The sequence below is a fragment of the Scyliorhinus canicula genome, chromosome 8 (genome assembly GCF_902713615.1).
Source record: "Scyliorhinus canicula chromosome 8, sScyCan1.1, whole genome shotgun sequence".
In the NCBI taxonomy this organism is placed as follows: domain Eukaryota; kingdom Metazoa; phylum Chordata; class Chondrichthyes; order Carcharhiniformes; family Scyliorhinidae; genus Scyliorhinus; species Scyliorhinus canicula.
In genome coordinates, this window is record NC_052153.1 from 64,003,424 (window position 1) to 64,022,915 (window position 19,492).

Consider the following 19,492-nt stretch of genomic DNA (forward strand, 5'->3'; position numbering starts at 1 on the left):
TTACGGTCTATTCTATTCATATCATTTAAAATAGTACAGGAATTAGTGGCAAGATTAACATACATAAAAGAAAATAACTAAGTGAATAAAATAAATTAGTTAAAATCACATAAATTAATTAAAATCACACAAAGAGGCAGGATAGATGCATGACTGCACATTTCATAGAATCATAGAATTTACAATGCAGAAGGAGGCCATTCAGCCCATCGAGTCTGCACCGGCCCTTGGAAAGAGCACCCTACCCAAGCCCACACCACCACCCTTTCCCCGTAACCCCACCTAAACATTTTGGACACTAAGGGAAATTTAGCATGGCCAATCCACCTAACCTGCACGTCTTTGGACTGTGGGAGGAAACCGGAGCACCCGGAGGAAATCCAGAAAGACACAGGGAGAACGCAGACTCCACACAGACAGTGACCCATGCCGGGAATCGAACCTGGAACCCTGGAGCTGTGAAGCAACTGTGCTAACCACTTGCTACCATGCCGCCCCTAATATTTGCCAATATGTTAGCCCGTAATAATATGAGCATTTATTTTCTGCAATAACCTTTGATGGGGCACTTTAATCAAATGCCTTCTGATTAGATTTCCAGAAAACATTTGATAAGGTGCCACAGCAAAGGCCGTTGCAGGAAATAGAAGCTCAGTGTTAGGGGGTAACATGGGCTGCACGGTAGCACAGTGGTTAGCATTGTTGCTTCACAGCACCAGGGTTCCAGGTTCAATTCCCGCTTAGGTCACTGTCTGTGTGGAGTCTGCACGTTCTCCCCGTGTCTGCGTGGGTTTTCTCCGAGTGCTCCGGTTTCCTCCCACAATTCCTGATGACGTGCTGTTAGGTAAATTGGACATTCTGAATTCCCCCTCGTGTACCCAAACAGGCGCTGTTGTGGTGACTAGGGGATTTTCACAGTGTTAATGTAAGCCTACTTGTGACAATAATAAAAGATTATCATTATGGATGGCATGGATAGATAGCTAGAAGAGTGATTAGCCAACAGGAAACATAATGGCGCACTCTACCTATAAGAGAAAACAATTCTCCTCCTTTCTGTCTTAAACGTGTAACCCTTTACTTTTAAATAGTGACTCCGAGCTCTCGATTCCCCCACAAGAGGAAACATCCTCTCCACTTCCACCCTGTCAAGACCCTTCAGGACCTTGTACCTTTCAATCACATTGCCTCTTACTCTTCTCAACTCCAGTGGATACACACCTAGTCTATTCCAACTTTTCCTCATAAGACAAACTCCCATTACTGGTATTAGTTTAGTAAATCTTCTTTGAACTGATTCCAACTCAATTACATCCTTCTTTAAATAGGGAGATCAATACTGTGTACAGCTGTGGTCTCACCAGTGTCTTATAGGATTGAAGTATAACCTCCCTACTTTTGTAATTAATTCACCTCATTAAAAAATATAACATTCTATTAGCTTTCCTAATTACTTGCTGTACCTGCTTCTGAGAGGGGGCTGTCTATCGTTTTTGCATTTTACATTCTTTCATTACTGTCCTCGTTTCCCTTTCCGCCGTCACCCTGCTTAGCCAGCCCCCCCCCCCCCCCCCCCCCCCAAATAGCAAATGCTCGCCCTAGGACATCAGTCCCGGTCCAGCCCAGGTGTAACCTGTCCAGTTTGTACTGGTCTCACCTCCTCCAGAATGTGTCCGAATATCCCAGGAATCTGAAATCCTCCCTCTTTGCATCATTTTTCGAACCATCCTATATATCCTGCTATTTTTACTCTGACTAGCACGTGGCACTGGTAGTAATCCTGAGGTCACTACCTTTGAGGTCCTACTTTTCAACTTACTTCCTAATGCCCTACATATTTCAGTTTTAGGACTTCATCCCATTTTTTAACCAATGTCACTGGTACCTACGTGAACCATGACCACTGGCTGTTCACGCTCCCTCTCACCCATTCCTGTCCTACCTGTGGGCTCTTACCCTGCGGTGTGACTACTTCTCTATAGTGCTAGCCACGATACTCTCTGCCTCATGGATTCTCCACATTTATTATGGGTTCAAGCAAAAAACATTTAAGGGCAACTTATTGTGAGAATCAATTTTACTTTGTAGAAAATAAACAGTGTGCGAATATTCCTCATCAGATGGCATTGGAAACTTACCTCTATGTGCTGAAACATGAAGGGATGATTGCATATTTTTCTGAGCTGCATTATGGTATTCATGAGGGTTTTAGCACCACCTTTACCCTAAAGGAGAAACAGAAGGAATTTTAATCAACAACAAGTTAGCATTTGAGGACCACTCCCAAGTAACCTTTGAACACATATGTGGGTATTTTACAAATTACAGTATTTGATTAGTGTCAAGATCAATTCAGTTTGAAAAATCGCTATTTAACTTTGGCCCAGCAAGAGGACTTAGTTTATTGCGGACCAACTCTTAATATTGGATTAGAAGCATCATAGCAAATATACATGTGTAGGAACAAACAAATCATCAGAAATAAAAACAGAAATTGCTGAAAACACTCAGCAGGTCAGGTAGAATTTACGAGTTAATGTTTCAGGTCAATGACCCATCATCAGAACAGGGATGTTCCACAGCTTCTACCTGACTTGAGTATCTCCAGCATTTGCTCTTTTTATTTCAGATTTCCAGCATCCGCAGTATTTGGATTTTAAACTAATCATCAGGTTTGTTACTTGAAGCACATAGGGGCTGTTTAGCTCACTGGACTAATCGCTGGCTTTGAGGGCAGACCAAGGCAAGCTAGCAGCACGGTTCGATTCCCGCAACAGCCTCCCCGAACAGGCGCCGGAATGTGGCGACTAGGGACTTTTCACAGTAACTTCATTTGAAGCCTACTCGTGACAATAAGCGATTTTCATTTCATTTTTTTTTTTCAGAAGGGCATTGGGACTCAATTTGTAATTTTGGCTAATCCCATTAACCGATTGTTTTTATATTTTAATTGCTTAATCCTATCTTAAGAAGAAATGTGAAAATCGCAGCACATGGATTTAAACAGAGTACATTCACGCTCACATTAATATGGGCAAAATTTGATAGCCTCCGACAATGGCCATAGATGCAATGTTAACTTGTGCCCACTGGCTCCACTGCAGGCAGCATGCACCATGACGTTCATGTGCTAACGCCCCGGTTATAAATTCCCTAATTTAAATTGTTCCACTTTAATGTCAGTTACTGGAGCTGGTATTCGCAGTTCATGTCTGGAGTATTTTTTAATGTTGTTTTGCACTGTGCCTGGCGTAGGGTGGTGTGGCCCAACTGGTGTCATTTTGGAACAGCCTCTCCCACTCGCAGGCCCTCCCAGGCGCTGTCCGCCTTCTCACTTGCTGCCTTTCCAGTTCCTGTCAAGTTCCACTAGTGCATCGTGGCCCACTCGTGCGTTACCCGAATCCCAAAATACCTGAACCGCTCTCTTGCCACCTTAAATGGTAGCACCCCCAAATTGCCCCCCACCCCACCGCACTGACCGGAATCACCTCGCATTCAATTTCCCACATTCAATTTATAACTGGCGAAGGCCCTGAATCTCTCCAACACGTCAAAATTCTGCCCATTCTTTCCAGTGGGTCCAACACAAAGAACAACAGGCCATCTGCATACAGCAACCCCCTCGAAATCCCTCGCTACTCAGTTGATACCGGGGGGGGCCATCGCCAAGGACTCAACTGCAAACACAAATAACAATGGTGACAGCGAGCATACCTGCCTCATTCTCCTGTGTAACCCAAAATAACTCAAAACTCATCTCATTCGTGCACACACTAGCCACAGGGGACGCATACAAAAGATTCACCCCACTGGCCCAAACCCAAACCTACCCAGAATTTCAAACAGGTACCTCCACTTTACCCGACCAAAAGCTTTCTCCGCATCCAATAACCTCAGGTGCCCGCCCCCGACGGAGTCATAATTACATTCTACAGCCTCATAATGTTACTAGAGAGCTGCCTAGCCTTCATAAAGTTTGTTTGATCTTCAGAGAGCACCTCTGGCACACTCCCCGCCAACCGACATGCCAACACCTTCGGCAGTACTTTCATGTCCATGTTCAACAACGAAGGAGACCACTTCAGTGGGTCCTTCCTCTTTTTTGAGATTGGCACCTGTGATAACATTGCTGGCAACTCACCCTTCTCCACCGCCTCATGAAACAATAAGAGGGGAGGTGGTGGCATAGTGGTATTGTCACTGGACTAGTAAACCAGAGCCCCCAGAGTAATGTCTGCGGACCCAGGTTCAAATCCCGCTACTGCAGATGCTGAAATTTGAATTTAATAAAAATCTGGAATTAAAAGTCTAACGATAACAATGTCGATTGTCGTAAAATCCCATCTGGTTCACTAATGTTCCTTAGGGAAGGCGTCTGAACGTGGCCACTCTCTGCAAGCTCTCCCACACAGATCCTCTTCTTACATCTCCGAAAACCATACTAATCTCTTCAAAATTAATTCTAACACTAACCTTCTCTTGCAGGTTCCTCACTCTAAGCCTGTGTCTTATGTGCTTACTGTGTATTTTATGTTTGCCCTATTATGTATTTTCTTTTCATGTACGGATGATCTGTTTGAGCTGCACGCAGAACAATACATTTTACTGTATCTTGGTACACACGACAATAAACCAATCCAATCCAATCGTCTGTACAGCACGGCTTTGGCCTTGTTGAATCCCCCTCACCTTTTAGCCAGCTCACTCCAATGTCCTGGTAGATCCGGATTCAATTGCCCTCCCGTTCACGGACCTGTGTCACCTCAGGATCTTCTCCATGTCCAAAAACTTGTACATTCGCACAATCACGTTTGCGGCGGCAGCCCTGCTCTCAGTTTCTGCCTCAAGGACCTATGGGCCTGGTCCACCTCTGGGGCCTTGTCCAACACCTTCTCCTCCACCAATCTGGCCAACATCCTCAAAACATAATTCGTGGCTCTCGTTCCCTCCAGCATGCACACAATCCGCAAGTTCTGTTGTCTGGACCTGTTCTCCACATTTGACCGCAGCGACTTGCATAGATCTCACAGGATCTCCTCCTCTGCCTCCAAAGATACAATCTGGTCACTCTGGTCGGATACTACCTTTTCTACCTCCCGGACCGTGACTCCCTGTGCTTCAAGGCATTTCTCCACCCAATCTAGAAACCCGCGAAGAGGTGCCACTGCCCCGTCAATCACCTTCGCTCTGCATCTAATTTCTTTGCTGCCAAAATTGCTCCTTGATGAAGTTCATGAGTTGCTCCATCGGAGGCTTTCCCGTCGCAGCCGGCCCTTCCCCCTCTGCCATTTTCACAATTGGTGCTGCGCCACGAGTCTCCTCCAACTCCTTAGCCAGGTCCCACGCTGTCTTCTGCTAGGTCCGATTGCCAGTGAGCAAGCCCTACATTCTCCACTCCATTTTTCTGCTGAATCAACCCAAACGCAGGTGAATAGGGCCAAAACCAACACCTTCGATCTGGAGCCACCCCGTGTATGACCACTCACTCCATGGTCACTACCGGAAGTCATTGTCACCATTGATGAAGAAACATTTATTTCTGTCTTTTTGTTGGACAGCTCTCGCTGGGCTCAACGTATCTTTAAAATTGAGTGTCACCTGGACTAATCTTCAGTAAATTAAAAAAATACGGAGAAAGAAGAGCGAGAGTTGAAGGTGTCGACTGGACCAATCCCCGGCGAATTTTTTTCCAAAAATAAAAAAGGGAAAAGAATGAGAATTGAGGATGCCGACGGGAGCACCAAACTTGCGACATCCTCCTCACATCACCAACCATATTTTAAAAGTTAAGTTATTTGCAAATATAAAAATTTAGGAACAAAGTATTTCAACTTAGAGAGTATAACGTTCAAGTTATCTTTTCTGAAGTGAAAGGTCCTACAGAACCTAGCTACAGCTTTTACATTAGTAATAATAGGAAAATCTGATTTGCTTAAATTTGTTTCACTTGAAGTTGCATTTTTCAGGAACCTAACCGATTCGGGTCTGGGAAACAGGCAATAAAGCCACAATGGGAGAGATCAGACTCCAGAGACCTTGATCGAGGCACTGCAGATACTGGCAGCCACCCGACAAACATTGCAAAGGCAGTCGGAACAAACAGCTATGGCAGTCGGAGTTGAAATTAAGCCTAGAGAACCTGGATGCAGTGCTGAAACAAGTTCCATGACCTCACACTCATGATCAAGATCAATGAGTGTACCTTTAAATACCATATCCCAGCTACAGCACCCTTAACCTCACACGCTGCTCAATGAACCATATCTTCATTCAACTACCAACAATCGCTGTCAATCATGACTGAGACATAATTATAGCTTCACCGTACCATCACACACATTACCACTGAAAGCCTCACTCTCAACTGACCGTTTACACACACTTTCAGGTATTTAGCCATGACAGTAGTATCACTTAAACACATTCCACCACACACATTGACACACTTCCTTCTTTCTTGTAGTGAAGGATGACACACAACCAGTAGGCTGCAGATTCTAACTTGCAGGGGAAAAGCTGCATGTCCTTTCTCCAATGAGAGGGCAGTGTCTGCCATCATTGGAGCACCCATTTGTAGCCAGCGATGTTGCGGAAACCACAATAAAGGTGACATCCTCATACCCAACTCTCTTTCTCACACCCTATTGCTCCATATTATGTGATCTCTTCTGATTTAGCAACTACAGATGCTGTAAGCATGCACATCTCAGTTTCCTTCCCACTCCCTCAACACAGTCTACACTTTTCTTTTCAGATGTCCAAGAGTTGCCACCTGGCTCGGCAGTAGTGGAAGAACAACAGGAGGAAGTGCAAAGAGAAAATAATGAAGAATAAACATCATCACTTGATCTCACATGTTCCATCACCAGCTCAGAGACTAAGTGCACATAAATTAGGATAGAGGATCTGCACATATTTTGATAGGCTTAAGTGGCCCACAGCCAGGGCAGGGGATACGGGAGCACAGGTGCTAACTCACCAGAAAGCAAGATCGTCCATAGTTCTATTGCAGAGGACGCAGGTGAACACTTTGACAGGTCAGGCTACAAAAGAAGGCTGATGGATATGCATGATGAAATACTTGCCACAATGAGAGGACTGCCAAAAAGCCTGAGTGTACGTCAAGAAGCATAAGAGGATTCTGGCAGTAATTTTTCCATTGGGCTTTGCACAGAGCTTGGAGCCCACCATTTCCAGCATGGAAGTGGCAGAAAATTACATTAGCACACTTGTAAGCTCAACCATTAATAAGCGTTCCATGATCGATGTTTCAGCTTCCTTTGCTACACAGGCAGAAATTTGCCCAAGTATGTCCAATTCATAATTATCATCCCATCAGTCTACTCTCACAGCATCAGCAAAGTGATAGAAGGTGGTGTTGGCAGTGCTATCAAAAGGGACCAGCTCACTGATGTTCAGTTTGGTTATCACCAGGGCCAATTGGTTCTAGCCTTGGTCGAAGCAAGGACAAAAGAGATGAACTTAAAATGAAAGATAAGTGTGATTTTCCTTAACTTCAAGGCAGCATTTGACCCAGTTTGGCATGAAGGAGACCTTGCAAATTGAAATCAATAGAAATCCAGGGAAAATTCTTCATGGATGAAATCAAATCTAGTACAAAAGGGGCAACACTCAGGCTTTGGTTGAAAAATGGCAAGTAAAATTTGCATTAAGTATCAGGTAATGGCCATCTCCAAGAGGAGTGCCCAGCCACCTGTCCTCGACATTCCAATGGCATTGCCTGAATTTCCTACCATCAACATTCTGGGGTCACCATTGAGTAGACACTTAATTGGATCAGCCACATTAATGCTGCAGCTACATGAGCAGAGGCTGGGTATGCTCTTGACAACCTATTCCTTTCTACCATCTGCAATGCACAAGTCAGGAATGTGGTGGAATGCTCTCCATTTATATGGATTATGGAGCTTCAACATCACTGAAGGAGCTTGACATCAGTAAGGACAAAGCAGTCTGCTTGACTAGTGCCCATTCATCCCTCCACTATGACCCCCAGTCATTGCAATGTGTATCATCAACAAGATAAGCTACAACAACGTACTAATATTTCTTTGACATGCAAGAATATAAGTAGCCCTCATATGGAAACATATCACCATTATTCTGTCATCACAGCACCACAACTGTACTGACACTACACAGGCTGCAATCATTCAAAGAGTTGGTCACCACTACCTTCTCGAGAGCAATTAATGCTGGCCTTAAAAGCGTATTCATATCTTCGTCATGAAGACCACATATCCCATCAATATGACAGCCTACTTCCACCCCCGTAATATTGTTGGATTCCATCCTTATCTCTTCTATTACTGAAAGCCACCATCCATGCCTTTGTTAACTCTAGATTTGACCGGTCCAGTACATGCCTGGCTAACTCTTTCGAGGAGCTGGCACAGGCAAAATATGCAAGATGACCTATAAATCTTTTCATGATGTATACTTTTAAATGTCTCTGTTGCTCGTTTTACTGGAGTGTATTAACACGCCTCCGTTTAAAGGCCGTGTGCTTAACACTACTATGGCTCTGTATATGTAATTATGCTCAGGAGTCGCCAGGTGCCGTATTTAGACACCTCACAAGTATATTTCTGTACGTGCAGAATGCTAATTAGTCTTCTGCAAACTGCTTGTCCTTGCTAAGACTGGTTTTTCCCTGCAGCCTTAGCAGTTCTCCATTTTGTAGCCCAGTGTCCATCTTAGGTGGCTACAGTCTCAGAAGTGTAAGCTTAAATATGACACAGATCATAATCCAAGACAATGTATTTAGCAGATCATCTTTTATATCCCTACCTTCTTGTCTTTCTCAGAACCATCTGTAAGAAGAATTCCTTTAGCTTGCATGTGACGGTATAGAATCTTCTGTAGAGAAGACATGTCACATTTGATGACGTACTCAACCTGAAAATAAAATTTAATTTGTTATTACATGCAAGCAATAAAAAGGTCAATTAGATGAAAAAATATTTACGTTAAACGTATTTATTAAGAAACACTGAAGCTAGCATGCTAAAGATAAATCTAAACCAGGAGTTCTCAACCTTTTTTAACCCATGGACCCCTTTTCCTCTTAATCTTTTTTTGTGGACCCCCATAGCCATTCCACAGAAAAAAAAGCTTCTTATATGCATGGTAAACTAATCCTAAAGTCCATCTACCTTACCGTGAGGGTTGGAAACGGATTAGCGGTATTTTCGTACGTTGCCAAACTTATTCTAATGGGACAATAGCCCGGGCAATCTTCAACAACAACTGTCATTAAAGCACAATAAACCCATTTGTCATCAACCGGTATGGATTTTTTTTTCTCAGAATACAGTACCACAAGAATAAACACAGCAAATGCACCTTTTTGGTTCTGAGCCCCTTCAGCCCTCAAGGTAAATTAGATAGATTATAATCTCTCTTTGACCTTTGTCAGTGCGAGAGAGAGAGAGAGAGAATGGTGAATATTCATCATGAAAACAAACATTTTTTTCTTCTACTTGATTCTCAGTAATAACAATTGTTCTGAAGTAGAATTGCTCTATGGACCACTAAAATATCACCGTGGACCCCCAATTCAGTATTTTTTTTGTGTGGACCCCCAGTAATGATGGACCCCCAGGGTCCATGTGGACCCCGGTTGAGAACCACTGATCTAAACTCTAATTCGACCATTATTTTTTGAAAATTATATCTCTGGGGGAGAAAGCTTTTCGCTCCAAGCCACTTTGTTACTATGTAGATCCCCCAATGCAGGCAGCAGCCTATGCGGCATCCTGCAATGATACCGATGAAGAACGTCAGGTGGACACTGGCTCTGCTGCCCTGGAGAACTGGCTAGAGGTGATGCTACACAAATGCATTTCTCCTAATGCACATCTACAACTAAGGGATTTTACATCTTTATAATGCATGGAGTGTTAGAAAAATAATTAATTGATATTATTGAACTGTTTGCAATTAAAGCTGGTGAATAAATATGGCAGACAAAAGATACTGAAAAATCAAATACCAACGTACCCCAATACTTCCTTAGACTAGCAGTTGATATTTAAATTTGATTATTAGCGAGTGTTGGACACACTACTGATAAACTTTCTTCGTAGGAACAGGAGCGTCAGTAATGTGGTAATCAACAAGAAATCAGCTGATCGCTTGGGGGGTCAGGATAATGGGAGTGAAAATTAAAAATGACAAAACAATTTCCTAGCTATGTTTCAGGTTATTATTGCATTAAGCACAGCATTTGAGATTGAACCAGCAAGAATAGTACTTCTGGTGTTAAAAGCAACCTCATTGATTCCTGTTTTTCAGTTTATTTTACCTTTTAGTCTATGAACACCCTCATCAGACTACAGGAGCAAAAAGCAAGGAACCTAAAACACCTGAGGAATGTTTTTAAAATCTGCACTTCAGGGACTTTGTTGTGTAGTCTAAGGTTTCCTCTCTTTAAACAAAGCAATGCAAAAATTATGCAGGTATGAATTGAAGAGCTTCCCAAATTCCACTTGACATAAGACTCATTTGGTACTTTTTTGGTGATGCAAAGTGTTTTTAGGTACGCATTAATAGCAATATAATTCATAAATTCATAACAGCATTAAAAAGTCACAAGGTGTTTCACAGCGGTTTAAACAGACGAAAGTTGATGCTTGGCTTGCTCTATTTGAAGAAAGCTTGGTCAAATTGTAGGTTTTAAGCCAGGGAGATCGCAAAGGCAATCCCACAAGTTGACAATGGTGTACAGGCACTGGCCAACAATACCAACAGTTGGAAAAACATTTGAGTAGGAAAGTAGGATGAGGAGGGACAGAGTAACACCAAGTACTGAGAATGCCATCTGTGATTTTGATTATGCCATGTCAGGGCTGTGGAAGGGAGGGCTGGATTATAAAGAAATGGAAGCTAAATTGTACAGGACTCTGGTTAGAACGATCTGGAATACAGCATTCAGATTAGGGTACTGCTCCTCAGGAAGAATAGATTGGCCTTAGAAGGGGCACAACACAGATTTATTATAATGATACCAGGACTAAAATGCTTAAATTAGGAGGGAAGGCTTGAAGTATTTAAGAAGATTCAAAATACTTGTTGCTTTCGTTCCTTTCTGTGTCATTTCCTAGGTGTTCCAGAACAAGGGGACACAACCTTGACATTAGAACTAGGCCATTCAGGGTTTATGTTAGAAACCACTTCACAAAAAAGGTTGTGGAAATCTGGAACCATCTCGCCCAAAGAGCTCTTGAGCTAAGTCAGCTGATAATTTCAATACGGAGATTAATAGATTTTTGGGAGGCAAGGATATTCAGAGCTTAACAAAGTGGGTAGATAAGGGTTGCAATACAGATCAGTCATGATCCATCTGATCGGCAGAATGATTTGAGGGGATTGAATGGCCTACTCATGTGTTCAAATGTGGAGTTGCGAGAATGATCGCAGCATTCAAGAAGGGACATGGTTAAGAACTTTGGAGGAAAAGGAGGTTCAGGAGGGGGAAGCAGTCTGCAAAGACAAATGAAGCAAATGACTTAAATAAAAATGTAAACAACCTTGTAGGAGCTCCGTTAGTAAAGCAATTTTATAAGTAGAATCCACATTGTGAAAGTTTTATTTATAAATGTTCAATTCTGAGCTTCTTGAAAGATTTACAGAAAATATTACAACCTTTTCTGGTAACTGGGATTCCACTTCCTTTTTCAGCCTTCTCAGAAGGAAAGGACGCAGCACTTTGTGAAGACGACGAATGATCAGGATCGTTTCCTCTTCATTTAGGTCCACCTGCAAAACAAACAATCCAGAACATATATTTTTGATTCTTTGCCTTTCTCAGAAAGGTATATAGTAAATTTTAATTTAAAACAAAGGTTAAAAATCACACCAAGGTTTCCTCCACCTTAGGAAACAATGGCATAAAAATACGCATTACCCAATTGAATAGGCACCATGAAATTATGTTACGTTAATGTTTTTTTAAAGGGCGAGAAAGGAGAGAGAAGAAATTGCCTGGCAGCTATCTTAAAGTTTACTCTCATGTCTCAATCTTTCATTTTAGTTTGGATAAATGCACTATCCAAAACATTAAGAACATAAACCAGATGGTACCAAGTTTGATCCCTGGTCTTTGCTCATTTAACTAGTTTCATCGGAGTTACTACAATTAGTTTTGGCACATTAGCCTTGGTGGAGAAAGTTACCTTTTCTGTTCTTAATGCTTATTCTCAATGTAAATATTGGATGAAACAGGATCAGATTCAGCTTTGTTTCCCCAGTCATAAATGCTAATGCTAACTGGACTCTTGCATGGCTAGTTTGAGTGCAGTACCAGAAGGCAGCCAAATTTATAGAATTATATTTAACCTAGATTCAGCACTTTGAGACAGCAAGGAAGAGTGTTTATCAAAAGATCCTCAAATTCTGCAAGATGTCTTAGAACAATCCAACAGTTTTGATGTTTTGAATCACTAGATTTCGGAGCACTGCTCCTTCCTCTGATGAGTCACCTGAGAAGAAGCCGTGCTCTGAAAGCTAGTGATTCGAAACAAACCTGTTGGACTTTAACTTGGGTGTTGTAAGACTTCTTACTGTGCTCACCCAGTCCAACGCCGGCATCTCCACATCATGGGCACAAAATTCTGATTCTATCTGCATTCACAGTAATTTGCTTTTCTCCAGTGTTTAACTCACTGCCACCTCTCTTCCAGGAATGCCTACCCTGAAGAAGTACTGCTCTTCTCTCCGACAGGATTTCCATAAGTCCCTCCCTCACTATCCTACTTCACTGCTTTCCATTTCTCTCTTAGTGTTGAGCTTTGACAAAGTGTCATCGGACTCGAAACGTTAGCTCTTTTCTCTCCCTACAGGTGCTGCCAGACTTGCTGAGATTTTCCAGCATTTTCCCTTTCGTTTCAGATTCCAGCATCCGCAGTAATTTGCTTTTCTCCTGATTCTATCTACCTTCTGCTTGAAAGAACTTCATGGTTTAGATCACTGAGAGTTCCCCATTTCTTCCACGATAAAACAGCTGCCTTTGTGATTTTATGAAAATTATTTATTTTTAATCCCATAACAATGGGTGGCATGTGCAGATAAAACAAGTTTATTAAACTGAAGACAATGAGAGGAATACTTGAGTAAGTTCAACTGGTCAATCTTTACTATACTTCACCAACCCCTTCCCCATCTCTACACAATACAATTTCTGAAGTGAAACGTGTTATCAACGTCAGTTAATTACAAAACAAAAACAAAAAATATATTGCAATATTTCAATGCGGGGGGGAAAAAAAAAAAATCACACCGTTTTATATTTGTACTTTTTCCAGAATTTATAATGTCACGTGAGAGAACCTTTAAGAACTGGGTGTTTATTAAATAGCTGTAGTGGATGTACCTTTAAGAAATGAGTGTTTATCGTGGATAGGGCTCACAGAGCACTCGCGAGGAAGCCGTGAATGGCAGACCCCCCCTCCCCCCGCCGAAGGCAATGGTGGTGAGATTCCACAGGTTCTCGGATAAGGAGCACATTCTACAGTGGGCAAGCAGACACAGAGCTGTAAATGGTACAATAGCATCCTGCGGGCAGGCTTCAACCAGATCAGGTCGATCTTTTTTAACAAAAAGGTGAAATTTGGACTGTTATACCCAGCCCGTCTCTGGGTCCCGCATGAGGATCAGCACTTCTACTTCGAGTCGCCCGAGGACGCATCGGACTTTGCAAAAAAGAAAGGGCTGGTGAGGATTGAGAACTTTTGAACTTGGCTGCAATGTTCATGTTTTTGTTTTTTCTTTTTGTTTCTCTGCTTTTGGATAAAGTTTCTCGTTTTGCTTTTCATGGAAGCTGTTTGTGATGCCGTTTGCATTGATTTGGAACCAGCGGTAGAGCTGAGTGAGTACGGTTTTCATTGGCACTGTTGGGGGATGGAGGTGTGCTTGTTTTGATCTTGGTGTTTTTCAGTTGGACAATTGTGTGGGGATTGTTTGATGTTAGAGTTTGTTTGTATGAACGGCGGGGGGGGGAACAATAGGTGGGAGACTACCTGGCGCCGAGGATGGGGGCCACCATGCTAACTGGGCGAGTTAGCTCTCAGAAGCCCAGTGGGGGGTGTGCATCTGTTTGGTTTAGCAAAGAGGTTGGGTTATAGGGTTTTGTTACTAGGGGGGGGTGAATGTTCTGCTTACGAGGGACAAAGAGGAGGTTGGGAGCTGCCTGATCGGTGGAGGGGGGGCAATGAGCCCCCCTACTAGGTTGATCACCTGGAACGTTCGAGGGTTAAATGAGCTGCTCAAAAGGACACGTGCGTTCGCACATCTTAGGGGATTGAAGGCAGACGTGGTAATGTTGCAGGAGACGCACCTTAGAGTAACGGACCAGGTTAGACTGAGGAAAGGCTGGGCCAGTCATGTCTTTCACTCGGGACTAGATTCAAAGACTAGAGGGAACGCGATCCTGATCAATAAGCGGGTGGTGTTTGAGGCGGGTAGACGTGGGAGGTCGGTACATTATGGTCAGTGGGAAGCTAGAGGGGGTGCAGGTGGTATTAGTAAATGTGTATGCGCCAAATTGGAATGATGTGATGTGAAGTTTATAAAGAGGCTGCTGGGGAAGATACTCACATAGGTTGGTCATGGGAGGGGACTTCAACACAGTTATTGACCCTGGCTTGGACCGGTCAAGCTCGAAAATGGGCAGGGTGCCAGCAATGGCAAAGGAACTAAGAGGGTTCATGGAGCTGATGGGGGGTGGATCCATGGAGATTTGGGCAGCCAAAGGTGAAGGAGTTCTCCTCTACTCACACGTGCATAAAAGTGTATTCCCGGATTGATTTCTTTATTTTGAGCAGGGCCTTGCTGGCTGGGGTGTTGGACATGGGGTACTCAGCGATTACAATCTCAGACCATGCTCTGCACTGGGTTGACCTGCAGGTTAGTAAAGACAGTAACCAACGCCCGCACTGGAGGTTGGACTTTTGGCAGATGAAGGGATATGCGAGCGGCAGAGGAAATATTTTTGGAGCTACCTGCAGGTCAATGACATGGAGGAAATTTCAGCAGCGGCGGTGTGGGAAGCATTGAAGGTGGTGGTCGGGGGGGAGCTGATCTCGATCCGGGCCCATAGGGAGAAGGTGGACAGGGCAGAGACGGACGGACTGGTTAAGGATTTACTACAGATTGATACAAGGTATGCGGAGACCCCAGAGGCAGGGCTTTTAAGGGAACAGCGTAGGTTACAGGCGGAGTTTAGCATGCTGACCACAGGGAGGGCGGTGGAGCAGCTGAGAAAGACGAGGGGGGCGATCTATGGACATGGAGGGATGGCCAGCAGAATGCTTGCACAGCAGCTTAGGAAGAGGGAGGCAGCTAGGGAGATAGGGAAAGTAAAGGACGGAGATGGGAACCTGGTTGGTGATTCAGTAGGGGTGAATAAGGCGTTTAGGGATTTCTATAGCAGACTGTACAGGTCGGAACCCCCTACGGGGCTGGAGGGGATGAGGCACTTCTTGGGGGGGGGGGCTGAATTTCCCAATGGTGGACGGGGAGCGGGTAGAAGGGCTGGGGGCCCTAATCGGGCTGGAGGAGATAGTGGAGGGCTTGAAGGCCATGCAGGCGGGTAAGGCCCCGGGTCCGGACGGGGACCCAGTGGAGTTTTATAAACCCTTCTCAGGGATATTGGGGCTGGTGTTGATGAGGATGTTCAATGAGGCAAAGGAAACAGGGGTGTTGCCCCGACGATGTCACGGGCAACGATTTAGCTGATTCTTAAGCGGAACAAGAACCCGGAGCTGTATGGGTCCTAAAGGGCCATCTCCCTGTTGAATGTAGATGCCAAGTTGCTGGCCAAAATCCTGTCCTCCAGGATCGAGGATTGTGTTCTGGACATTATTGGGGAGGACCAGACGGGGTTTGTTAAGGGCAGGCAGTTGGTGGCCAATGTAAGAAGGCTGTTAAATGTGATCATGATGCCCCCGGAAGGTAGGGAGGTGGAGGTAGTGATCGCAATGGATGCTGAAAAGACTTTTGATCGGGTGGAATGGGACTATTTGTGGAAGATACTGGGACGGTTTGGATTTGGGTGTAGCTTTATTAACTGGGTCAGGTTACTGTATCAGGCTCCTGTGGCAAGTGTACGGACGAATAGGACAACATCGGGCTATTTTAAACTGCACCGGGGGATGAGACAGGGATGCCCCCTCTCCCCACTGTTGCCTCGAGGGGCTGGAGGATTGGTCCGAGGTTTTTTGGGTGGGGGGGGGGGGGGGGAAGCACAGGGTTTCGCTCTATGCGGATGACCTGCTTCTGTACGTTTCGGACCCAACAGAGGGGATGGAAGAAATCATGAGGACTCTAGGGGAATTTGGCCGGTTTTCGGGTATAAGCTTAATATACTGTCCTCCAGAGTGAGATGTTTGTGGTCCAGGGGAGGAGACCGGAGAGGCGACTGGAGAGCTACCGTTTAGGTTAGTAAAGGGAAGCTTTAGGTACCTAGGCATCCAAGTGGTGCGGGCATGGGACCGGCTGCATAAATTGAATCTGGCCCGGCTGGTGGACCAAATGAAGGACGATTTTCGGAGATGGGATGCGCTTCCGTTGTCTCTGGCTGCGAGGGTGCAAACGGTGAAGATGACGGTCGTCCCGAGATTTCTATTTGTATTTCAGTGTCTCCCCATCTTTATTCCATGGTCCTTTTTCAGTGGGTCAACAGAGTGATCATGGGCTTTGTCTGGGCGGGCAAGACCCCGCGAGTAAGGAAGGTAATGCTTGAGCGGAGTCGGGGAGAGGGCGGGCTAGCGCTGCAAAATCTTAGCAACTATTTCCGGGCGGCTAATATAGCCATGATCAGGAAGTGGGTGGTGGGGTCGGCATGGGTGCGTATGGAGGCGGCTTCACGTAAGGGCACCAGTTTGTGGGCGTTGGTAACTGTTCCTCTGCCGTTCCCACCGGCACGGTACTCCACTAGTCCAGTGGTGGTGGCGGCCCTGAGAGTTTGGGGCCAGTGGAGGCGGCATGTGGGAGCATCGGTCTGGGCCCCAATCTGTGATAATCACCGGTTTGCCCCAGGGGGGTTCCGGTTATGGCGGAGAGCGGGGATTGAGAGGATGGAGGATATGTTCACAGAGGGGAGCTTTCAGAGTATGGAGTTGGAGGAAAAGTTTGGGTTGGCGAGGGGAAATGAATTCAGGATCTGCATATGCTGGACTTCCTTCCTAAACAGGTGTCAATCTTCCCGCTCTTACCGCTAAGGGGGATTCAGGACAGGGTAGTTTCCAATGGGTGGGGAGGAGAAGGGAACGTCTTGGACATTTATAAGGAGCTTATGGGGTCGTAGACCGAGGAGCTGAAGCGCAAGTGGGAGGAGAGGCCGGGAGGTGAGATAGAGGATGGTCAATGGGCAGACGCGTTGAGTAGAGTCAACGCGTCTGCAACATGTGCCAGGCTCAGCCTGATACAATTTAAGGTTGTTCACCGGGCTCACATGCCAGTGTCCCGGATGAGCAGATTCTTTGGGATGGAGGGCAGATGTGCAAAATGTGCAGGAGGACCGGCGAACCATGGCCACATTTTGGACATGTCCAAAGTTTAGGGGATTTTGGCTGGGGTTTGCAGACGTCATGTCCACGGTGTTAAAAACAAGGGTGGCGCTGAGTCCAGAGGTGGTGATTTTCGGGGTGTCAGAAGACCCAGGAATCCAGGAGGACAAAGTGGCAGACGTTCTGCCTTTGCTTCCCTGGTAGCCCGGCGATGGATACTATTAGCATGGAGGGACTCAAAGCCCCCCAAAGTCGGAGACCTGGCTAGCTTTCTGTTTGGAGAAAATCAAATTTGCATTGTGAGGGTGACTGTTACGGTTCACCTGGAGGTGGCAACTGTTCATCGACTTCTTTGCGGGAAATTAATCGTCAGCAGACCGATGTGTGTGTGTGTGGGGGGGGGGGGGGGGGGGTTTAGATTAGAGTAGGGGGCCAATAAGGGTAAGATCTGTACGAGAGGTAAATGGCTTTTGCACTATGTTTATGGTTTCATGTATAATGTTTATTCTGTTGTTGTTACTATACCAAAATTACCTCCATAAAATGATTATATAAATAAAAAGAAATGGGTGTTTATCGAATAGCTGCAGTGATGTCAGAGTGTGGGTGGAGTTGGGCTGTCTGTCTTTCACTTTTGTTTTTGAGCACGCAGCTACAGGGTGATTTTAGTTTAGTTTTGTGAGCTGGATAGCTGCAGGAAAAGCAAGCAGCTGTATAAGGATCGCTCTGCAATCTAAAGACTGTCTCTAGATCATTTGGGTGATTTCAAAGTGATAACTGCTCTCAGTAGAGAATTTAAACCTGATCTGTGTTAAAAGGGTCTTTTGTCTTATGGATATTGCAAGGAAAGATTAAGGGTTACTTATAGAATATTGTATCTGTGGGGATGATTGGTGTTGATAGTTGTTGAGATGTTTACTGTGGGTTTATAAAGTGTTAACTGGTTTCATAAATAAACATTGTTTTAATTTTAAAGTACTTTAACTCTCTGTTGCATTACACCTGTAAAGTAGGCCTGTGCGCTCCCCATAACCACAATCTATTTAAAGTTGTGGGTCAGGTGAACTCCATGATACACTTTGGGGTTCTCTAAACCCTGGCCCATAACAATAAGGATAGATTATATGGATTCAGTATAACTGAACAGAATATTTTTGGATGCTTATATTTGAATATTTCTGAAAATAAAGAGACATGTTGTCAAAGCTTTTCGTCTTGCATTCATCCGGACAGATTTACAAGAATACCAAGTCTCAAAGGGAACAGCAATTTATATTGCATGAGAATAGGGTGCCAAACAATCAGTAACCTAAAAGCTTCAACTAGATGTCTCTTTTTTCAGCAACATTCAACCTCAGTACTACCAAGCAACTATATGTTTATATTTTTTAAAGCTATATTTAAAAACTTTAAATGCAACTGTAAAATAGTAGTGACATGATCGTTACCCTTTCGCCAGTCATGGCAAATGGAGCATTAAACCACTGTTCAAAGGTGTTGCAGCTTTTGAAGATAGTAGGCAAAAGAAAGTTGAGAAGGGCCCAAAGTTCTGGAAGTTTGTTCTGTAGTGGAGTTCCAGTCAAAAGGACCCGACGAGGTGCAACATAGTGAGTATTTAACACCTGGGTCAGTTTACAATGATGATTCTTCATACGATGGCCTTCATCTACAATCATGTATTTCCATCGAAGCTATAAGAGGGGGAACATCTGGTGAATCAAAACATCTGTCACAAATTCTACAAAAAGTTGAGTTACGCTACTGAGAATGCCCAAATACAGTAAAACAAATCAATACAATTGCAGCATTCAATGGGAAAATCTTCGTCTGGTTAACATTTTTCCTCTTGTAGACAAAATCATCAAATAAGTAAAGTTATGAATTTTGTTGGAAACCCTTATTCTTCATTTCTTTACTTGAAATTCCTAGTCAATGATGCATTCAAGTCTAAAACTGATTACGTT

General features: G+C 44.3%; 1 protein-coding gene across 6 annotated transcripts in view; it reads right to left on the reverse strand.

Moving 5' to 3' along the window:
• LOC119970292 (probable global transcription activator SNF2L2) overlaps window positions 1-19,492 on the reverse strand; it is a 188,747-nt gene that overhangs the window by 62,944 nt on the left and 106,311 nt on the right. For all 6 annotated transcript variants that reach the window (XM_038804675.1, XM_038804672.1, XM_038804676.1 and 3 more), the window contains 4 exons: window positions 18,977-19,219; window positions 11,668-11,781; window positions 8,812-8,919; window positions 2,139-2,225 (listed from right to left, as the gene is read on the reverse strand). In XM_038804675.1, coding sequence (XP_038660603.1) covers window positions 2,139-2,225; window positions 8,812-8,919; window positions 11,668-11,781; window positions 18,977-19,219 — 552 coding nt within the window. The remainder of the gene's footprint in view (window positions 1-2,138; window positions 2,226-8,811; window positions 8,920-11,667; window positions 11,782-18,976; window positions 19,220-19,492) is intronic.